The 9907-nt window shown below is 44.2% G+C and overlaps 1 protein-coding gene across 1 annotated transcript in view; it reads right to left on the reverse strand.

Annotated features, from left to right (window-relative positions):
- The window catches only part of PTPRO (protein tyrosine phosphatase receptor type O), a gene marked incomplete at both ends in the record, with an annotated part of 149072 nt that extends 140200 nt beyond the window's left edge, over positions 1 to 8872 (reverse strand). The window contains one exon of the mRNA XM_079549593.1: positions 8648 to 8872. Within this exon, the coding sequence (XP_079405719.1) occupies positions 8648 to 8872 (225 nt within the window). The remainder of the gene's footprint in view (positions 1 to 8647) is intronic.
- Positions 8873 to 9907: the final 1035 nt, after the last annotated feature.

A 9907-nucleotide genomic window follows, 5' to 3' on the forward strand; every position in this document is an offset into this window, starting at 1 on the left:
GTATGTAATAACTGCTAGTTAATTATGTAAAATCCCATCCCATCTGCTCTTATTCCTTCACACAGCAAAATTAGAGGGCTGGATTCTGCAGCCATTACTCACAGAAAGAGGGGCATTGATTTAATGGACTTCCCTGAAAAGGGATTACAATATAGTATCCTCCACTATTGATTTTGTGACATCATAATCTTTTCCTCGGAAGCAGACGCTGATGACTCAAGATAATATCAGTGCAAGATTAGGCAGTAGCAGCTGAGTTAGAGAAAGAAAATTATTGAACGACAAACCTACTGATTTACCACAAGTAGGCAGCAATAAATTATTAGCTATGTTCTCTGTTTTGAATAGAAGTTGTCTTAAAAACAAAAAGTTCAAGTGATGTTCCTCTCTTTCATCTCTTCCCCTTCTTACAGTTATTTCATTAAACTATTGCAAGCTATAGCATTTTCTGTGAGGGTTAATGGCTTCTCTTTGAAGGGATTAAAGTCACATTGATTATTAATTATTTTTGATGTTTTAAACTGATGCAAATGTCCAGAAGCTCTGATGAGCAACATCCTGTAGAAATCAATACTGAACGGAAACAAAAGAAACAAACAAAAACAACTAAAAAAAAAAAAAAAAAAAAAAAAAAAAGCCATCAACCCTCTCCTCAGCTCCTAAGGGAAGCAATTGTGACTTATTCCTGTTTGGAAGGTATACTGTCCCCTGGAGAATACCAGCAACTGGCATGTATGATAATCACTTCTCGTTTATCTGGAGCATCCTTATTTTGATGTGTCTATCTTTCAGACTTCAGTCAGAGCCTGCAGGTATTTTGCGCGCAGAACAAAGTGAGGCACAGTACTGCTAAGCAAATAATAAATACATTAATTTCATTGCTGTTGGAAAATATTCATTTTTCTTAAATGTGCCTTTCAGTACTTCAGGAAAATACTAATTAGGATTCTTTCTGTGTTGTTGGTTGTTTTTCTATTTTTTCCCTACCAATGCTCTCTACTGTTCCTTACCACATTTAAATAGGTTGGGGTTTTTTGTTTGTTTGTTCTTTTTCCTTGAGTTTAAAACTTCTTTTCTGTTTGCAGACAGAATGGGAACTAGACTCTTCCTTCTTGTCTGCTAGGCCAACCATGAACAAAGCCTTTACATATGAAAATGACTTCCATATGAACAAAGAGGAAATGATCCTAAATAGCTGAGGTGTGGATAGCCAACACGTGCCAAACAGCAAATTACACAAAGGCAACAAGAAAACTGGGACATTCCTTGTCTGCTCTGGGGACTCTTCTCAGTCTCAAAGAGCAACTCCTACAGTGCATCTAGTTCAGAAGGAAATGATTGAAAGCTCTTAAAATTGAATGAGTTTCTAATTTGATTGACAACTTAGTGACCAGAAACTACCCCTCTTATCCCAAAGATGTATTCCAAACTCATCATAACTAAATTGGAGACCTGCACATTTATAGCATGTAATGCAACCGTGTTTTGTTTAAATCCCGCTGAAATAACCGGAAGACTCATGTCTCATACTCCCAAAGGGCACTGAGGCCCAATCAGTTCAAAATCATAACTGTTATATTATAAGCAACATTATCTATTTTTCCCCAAAGTTCTTAAAAAATTAATTTGTTCATTTGTTTTCCCCTCAAGAGCTTCCTATTTACCAAATAGCTTCATCACATCTCTGGCTGCCTAAAAACAGCAGAGTTGTTGATTTTTCTTACCTCCATTAAGCTGCCCTGAAGCATTCAACTCCTGTGCTTAAATGGCCCTCTTGGATTTTTCCATCCCAATATCGTGTTCTGCATTCAATCATAGCTCCAATTCCACATATCCTCTACTTATGCCCATGCTGTCACCTCAAGATCAGCATACTGAAAACTGAGTATACTACCTTCCAGCTCTCTTCCCTGCTGCTACCAGTAGTATAATCAATTTGTCCATCACTGATGCTTAGTGTAAAGAGCTTCTTTCTCTAAATCCATGCATCTAATTGAACAAAAAATGCAATAATAACTATAGTAATTTGAGAATAGCACATACTACTTTTGCTGTGGTACAACGTGCTATCTTTATGGTGAGCCAGACATGATGCATATCAATTATTTCTGGAACACATTCTCTTAAAAGCCACTGTAATTTCCTAGCATAAGAATGAAGAGGTTCCAGAAATGAAATACTGTGCATCACATTTGGCTTACTGGAAAGACAGAAGTCTTCTTACTTCAGAGTTGCTTCCTTCACTGACTGTATTCATTCCAGATTATACAGCATTATGAAAAGCAAGGTAACTTTTCTGTTTTAATTATCTCCCATTCTCTATTCATTTGTTGTACACTGCAGATGTGGCAGTCAGTATATGTTGCTACATCAACTTCAACATCTTTTCAGCTATATATTGATGGAAGCTTAATAGAAAAGTTATAATAGCTTTTGTGTGCGTATTAACAAACAACTCTCTTCACTTTCCTTCTGCACTAAATCATCATATCTTCTGGAACTTAGGAGCTTTCAATGGGAAAGACAAAAAGTCCAGCCAGGTCCTGTATTCCACTCTGACACTTCAACAGAAGACAGACACCATCTAGTATTTCACCTACTTGCTCAAGGTTAATACTTAGCTTCACTTAAGATCCTAATTTCTTTTGCTGTGCTGTGCCAAAGCTCTTCAAGAGTATGATGGCTGCAATCCAGTAGAAGATGAAGGATGATGTCTTGCTTAGACTGGCAGCAACTCACTGACTTTGGATGAATCACAGGTGAGGCTGTAATTATCACAGAATCATAGAATGGCCCGGGTTGGAAGGGACCTCAAGGACCATGAAGCTTCAACCCCCCTGCCACATGCAGGGCCACCAACCTCTGCATTTCATACTAGACCAGGCTGCCCAGGGCCCCATCCAACCTGGCCTTGAAAACTTCCAGGGACGGGGCATCCACAACCTCTCTGAGCAGTCTGTTCCAGCACCTCACCACTCTCTCTGTAAAGAACTTCCCCCTGATGCCCAACTAAATCTCCCATCCCTCAAGTTAAAACCATTTCCCCTCATCCTGCTGTTATCAACCCTTCCAAAGAGTTGATTCCCCTCCCCTCCGTAGGCTCCCTTTAGGTACTGAAAGGCTACAATGAGGTCACCCTGCAGCTTTCTTTTCTCCAGGCTGAACAAGCCCAGCTCCCTCAGCCTGCCTTCATAGGGGAGGTGCTCCAGTCCCCTGATCATCTTAATGGCCCTCCTCTGGACCCTCTCCAACAGCTCCCTATCTTTTTTGTACTGGGGGAGCCACACTTGGACACAGTTCTCCAGATGGGGCCTCACAAAAGCAGAGTAGAGGGGGACAATCACCTCCTTGTCCCTGCTGGCCACCCCTCTTTTGATGGAGCCCAGGATACCATTTGCTTTCCAAAATGCAAGGGCACACTGCTGGCTCATGTTAAGTTTTTCATCTATCAAGACCCCCAGGTCCTTCTCATAGGGCTGCTCTCAAGGACTGCTCCTTCCAGTCTGTATGGATGCCTGGGATTCCTCCAGCCCAATTCCTGTGGCGTTCTTGCAGACAGAATCATAGAATCATTTGAAATGGAAGGTACCCTTAAAGGTCATCTAGTCCAACTCCCCTGCAATGAACAGGGACACCTACAGCTAGATGATGTTGCTCCAACCTGACCTTGAATATGCCCAGGAATGGGGCATCCACCATATTTCTGGGCAACCTGTTCCAGTACCTCACCATCCTTCCATACCGGGAGTTTTCTTCTGAAATTTTCCTCCATCAGATAACTCAGGACTAGACACAGAAGAATGTACAGAAATACACTGGCACCACAGTTCCCTTCTATCACTGTATATGTAATGTAATTGTCCAGCTTGCCTCTTAGACTTGGAATACCTATTGAGCAGTTGGTCATCCTAGAACAGCATACTTCTATGTACTGCATTCTGCATAAACATTTTAATTTTAAAACACTTAACATCTAATCAAAGTAGCTTTTCTTTACATTGCAGTCAATTACATTTTACTACAAGAATATTTTAAAACCTTAATAAGGAAAGTCTGATCACTAATTTACTGTAGCATAAGAGTGCTTATGATAATGAAGATGATACATACTTCTGCAGTGGAAAAGATGTGTAATTTTAAATACTTAAATGTGAAGATAAGTATGATCCTTTTAAGTTGTTCAGCAAAAGCATTTATTTCCAAAGCTTATTTTTCTGACATTTATCACTCTGACTCACATGGCCAAGTAATAAAAGCTCCCTTCTCCTGTATTGAAACATCCAGTAAAATTAGTCTCATGATGGGTTTAGACACAAGACTTTGCTGAAGACTCACTCAATCAACAATTATTTCACAATCTGCCTGGATTGCCCTATAGGGTGACATCAGAAAGGCAGATAATAGGTGGACTTCTGAAGTCTAGTCAGCACATTGTCTGTGAGCTCTTTAACAAATGGCCCGAAGGCTGTAGGATAGCTACAGGCAAGTGTTTATTCAGCATGGTTCCTGTCCTAACTCAAATGAGGAATCGCCCCTGGATGTAGCTTCTGACTGAAGTGATGCCATCTAGAAATTGCCTTGTTGATCTCTTGCAGTTTGAGTGTAGGGCTCATAATTCCTGCAGGGTTGAAAGATCTTTTGTTGATTGTCCACTATTACTGTATTGAAGTTAGAAAGTTACCAAAGAGTAATGGTAGACTTATTCCACTGCTAGAGTGTGTGCATGCTATAGTTCCGTAAACATGAGTTGGCACCCAAGCATTCTTATAAATATCTTCACCTGTTAGAATCATTCTGATGTAGAAATAATCCATAAAATATAATCCATGAAAATAACAAAACGAGAATGTGACTTGTAGGAGGAGTCCTGAGCAAAGGACGATTGATCATTTTATATATTTATATATATATATATGTATATATATAAACCTTTTACTGAAATGATGATTTTCTCTCCTATATGATCTGTAGAGACCAAATTTTATTTTTTTTTTAACCTCTGTAGCTTATCTGATTCCATCCCATCATGACAACCTTACATTGGTCTTCCAAAGAGAAACAGAATGGTGACATAGTTGCTTATTTTGTCACTGCTAGGACACAGTAATGAGGAAGAACATACCTATTTTCTCAACAAGAGCTTCAGTCAGCATTTCTAAAAAGGTAAGAGATTCTAGAAGGACTCCAAACCAAATGTTTTAAGTGTCTATTTCTTTTCTGGCTAGGAGGAACCAGTGATGAAGCATGGGGGATCTTGCCTGTGAAACCATCCTCTCTTAAAACAAGTTTCTCAGTGAGAAAAAGACAGTGTCCTGGTGGTATCATCTTTGTTTCAGATTATTAACATTAGATGCAAATATTCTTAAAAATTACACTAAGTGAAACAAATTTCCTTTGTCTGGTAAGGTTGTGCTGAGTATGTTCTTACAGCGCCTGTGTCCCTTTGAGTGTTTTCATCCATGCAAATCTGAATTTAAACCTCACGAAAACACCAAACTCCATGCATTGATGTAGTAGTGGACAAAAATGTTCCATTCAACATTAAAATTGTTCTTGCTAGTAGAAAGACCAGAATGTACTGCTGCCTTGCACACAAAGCCTCAATAGCATAAAAAGACCCCATACAAGACCTCAATCTCCTGAAAATGAAATCTGTTTTTTTCCTTTGTACTTCTAGATAATTTTCCTGAACACTGTCATCCCTTCCACTCAGTTCATACATAGACAATCAGATTTCTCATTGTTTTCCTAGCATAAGCATTGGTCAGATCCTCTTGAAGGTGTAGCAGATTGATGATGTGTCAGCATCAGGTTTGGCAGATTTAAGAAGTTTTTGTCACCTGCTTAGCTCTACTTGTCCCATACACATAACACAGAAAGAAAACACAAAACCACCCAGCTGCAAGCTACTACAATGTGAGATATCTGACCTACTAGTCACAAAATCCAGGACAGACCTTCAACTAGTTGAAAGTTCATGTAGATATGGCTATGGGAAGCCTGGTGGGTTGCAGTTAGAAAAGATGGGAAAGGTAGTGTCAGCCACTGCAAATGTGTCTGTTTTTTATTTTTATCTGTTCAGCTGAAGTACAGCTTTTCCACTCAGATGTGATCACCCATGCTTTTGTCACATCAGATGAAAAAAATACTAAGCAAGCTGCTAGAGGCCATGCCTCCCAGCCATTCACACACTGAAGCAATGGAGAATGCTATACCTATGAAAAAATGGCAATGTTTTAGGTCAGAAAGAGATTCCTACAGAAGGAGGCTTGGAAGCTTTTTGTTGAAGCAAGATACAATTCTTTTCCTCTTCCAAGAACTGTAAATCTATATTAATATCTGAGTTCACACACAATGTCTTTCTCTTGCTAGTTTCTAAGCTAGCCATTGCATAAGAAAACCACTGAAGAATGATAGAAGTTCAAGATCACATTGCTCTATTTCCTATTTCCTAAAAAGATTATGATACTGCCCTGAAGCACAAAGTAATGCTCAGATAGAGCTGCGAATGAAGGAACTAAATATTGCTAGCCCAGAGACAACAATATCAGGTACATGAGCGTGCAGTGGGCAGCATCACTGTTTGATCCCCTCCTTGTCACTGACCACTCCAGCAGCAACAGATAGTGTCAGGGCTTGAAAGAATTTGGCACCATTTCTTTACATCATGAAATATAGCGTGGAAAGGAAGAGAAAATATGCTTTGAGCTGTTTTATCACTGTGCAAAGCTTGCTGATGGTTTTATAAATTGCCAGATGGGCATCAAGGCCACACTGAGCAGATACAACTTAGCAAGTGACATTTGGGCTGCTAATGCTGAAACAGCAAGCACACGGGCATCAGAGTCATCAGTTCAGTGCAGCTGCTTTCCCAACAAGATTAAATTGCTGTCTCACCTGGAAGCTAACAACTCAAGGCTGGATGATTTTAGTAGTTCTTCAACAAGTTAGCATAACTGAACAGCACAGAGCAAGGGAAATGCCTTGTTTTGAAATTAATTACCTTCAGTTATTAGTCATTGCAAGAAAAAAGAAATGTGTAGGCATCCAACAAAAATCACAATTCAGTCACACGTAGCATTGCTGATGTGCCCCTGTCTTCAGCTGCAGTTTCACCTCTCACACTATAGAATTCTGCCAGTACCCATCATTATTTTCCTGCAGCTTTTGTTGCCATTCCAGTTCTGGGATTTCTCAAGCAACATACCCAAGGGCACGTCTGAGTTTTATCTGGCTCTGAAGTGATGGTCACCTTCCAACAGGAAAAAAACCCAAGGCCTTGGCTGCCTTCAAATCTTTACCCCATTTCTTTAGATTTATTTCTATAGAATCATAGAATGGCCTGGGTTGAAAAGGACCACAATGATCACGTAGTTTCAAACCCCTGCAGGGTCACCAACCACTAGACCAGGCTGCCCAGATCCACATTCAGCCTGGCCTTGAATGCCTCCAGGGATGGGGCCATAGGTACTAGCATCTTATAGATTTGAACTACCTATATCCTGTCTCGCCTCACCACAGTAATTAAAACAGCTGCTTAAAGCTGTATGTTCACTTCTACACTAGGAACAGAAGTGAAACAGGAATTAACTGCAACCCCTTCAGCTTTATGCTGGGCTATGATGCCCATAGTGTAATTATCTTAGATGAAAGTAAGTACAGGAAAAAAAAAGAAAAAAAAAAAAAAAAGAAAAAAGAAAAAAAAAAGGAACTCAAAATATCATGAAATTCTGTCAGTATATTAACATTTTATCCTGCATAAATGTACATTTCAGCAGTTATGAAAATGAGACAGCTGACGACTGAGTATGCGAACAGATGCTGTGAACGCTTCCCCTTTAGTACTTCTGTCAATGCAATGTCAGTGCTGGAAGTGACTCCACTGCCGTTCCAGGATGCAGTTCTGCAAAATCCCATTCACACGGGGAGCCCTGCTCATTTCTATGGAACACTTCCATTTGTGAAGATCTCAAGAGTTCCTTAGTTGCCAGTGACAAATATACAGCAAAGTTTTCAGTACTGCGGAATATTGCGGTTTAGGGCACTGGCATTTACAATCGGTGCTATTTGCCCAGGCAGAGCGGGTGTTTTCTTTTAGAAGTTACACGAAGCACATTAAATACGACTGGGGAACCATCAAAGCAACAAACGCGTAACGATAAAAAATGCCACACCAAGCCACGCTCGCGGCATTACGCTGAACTTTGAAAGATTCAGCCGCCGGGAGGACAGAACCGCACCGAGCTGGAAGCAATGTCAAATTCTGCAACGGCGAAGCGACACGCGGCTCCCCCCCGCCCGCCTTTGTTAGCGGCAGCTCCGGGGGAAGCCGGCAGGAGCCGGGCTGGCCGCGGTGGGCGCGGCGGCAGGTGTCGGCCCGCGGTGCTGAAGGACAGCGCGGGGCTCCCGGCGCGGCGCTCCCACTGCACCGCGTAACTTCGGGCACGACGGACGATGGGGGAACGGCGCCTCCCCGGCACTTGTGGGTGTGGGGCGCAGCGGCCCCGCCTCCGTCCCCCTCGCAGCGGGAGCACAAAGCGGGGGCAGCCGAAACCGGCGCTGAGCCTTCGCCTCCGGGGCGCAGCCGAGCACACAAAGGCGGCCCCGCGCCCGCGGGGCGCGCAGCCCTCCCCTTCCCCGCACTTACCTTTAGCAGCACAAAGAGCCAGAGCAGGCAGGAGCGGGCCCCCGGTCCACCCCGGGATCCCCGCCGGCGGCGGTCGGGCATCGGGGAGCGCGTTGGCCGCGGCCCGCGGGAGCGGCCGGGCGGGGGGGGCTGCGGCTCCTCTGCCCCCCGGCCCCTCGCAGCTGTACCTCGCCTCCCTCCGCCCGGCTCCGAGCCGTGCCCGGCAATGGCGAATTGCGGCAGCATCAGGCGGCCGGCGGCGGCGCCGACCTCCCCGCCGAGCCGCGCATCCTGCCGCCCCCCGCCCTTTTATTTGGGATTTACGGCGGGGGGAGGAGGAGGAGGAGGAGGAGAAGAAAGAGGAGGCGGCGGCGGCGGGGTGGGTGTCTCCGCTCACAGGAGTTTCGGCGATCTCACCGCTGCACGGGAAAAGAAGGGGTGGGGAGAGCCGCCACGGGCGCCGGCAGCGCGGTGTGCCTACAGGAGTGGCCACGGCACCCCGAGCCCCGAGGGCTGACAGCCCGTAGCCGCCGCCCCGCGCCTCTCCCCCGGCACCTCCTCTCCCCGGGCGCAGGAGGCAAAGCGCAGCCCCGGCCCCCCGCCGTTGTTTTTCTATAACCTCCCCCGCAACGCGCTTGCGGGGGACAAATGCCTCGTGAGCAGGCAAAGAACGATCTGTCACCGGCTCCGGGCAAGCCCGGCCCCGCACGGGGCTCCGGGAGCCACTGTCACCAGTGAGCACAGGGCTGGGAAACGAGAAGCTCAGAGTATAGCTCTAAGCCTGCGAGGGGTGGAGAAGTAAGAGCTCATCCTATTCCACCAGCTACTCAGGACCAGCGATTTTAAGTGTACACGGAGAAAGGTGAAACTACACCCCACGTAACCTGCTGACTGGTGCTCAAGACTGTAACTATGAAGATGGGCAGCTGCTCCTCTTTGTTTTATTTAATCTGATGTCACCAGGAATAACAAAAACACATAACCCTCCCACCACCACCACCAGTGCAGAAATGGTCTGCTCAAAATTAAGACCCCACGACCACATCTTTTTGTCACTGGCCGATCTTTCAGTCTCACCAAAATAAATTTCAGTGCATCTGAGAGCGTGGCAACCAGTACTGATCTGAGCAAAATAAGATCATACGTGTTCTGGGGCTGTATCAGAGGCATTAAACTTCAGAGCAAATTCAGAACTAGGTGAGTTTCCATTACTTGGAGCACTAGGCCACCACATTACTTTTGCTTAACACATACACAAAGAAGAAAAGTAATGGCTGAATG

The sequence above is a fragment of the Tetrao urogallus genome, assembly GCF_951394365.1.
Source record: "Tetrao urogallus genome assembly, chromosome: 1".
NCBI lineage: Eukaryota > Metazoa > Chordata > Aves > Galliformes > Phasianidae > Tetrao > Tetrao urogallus.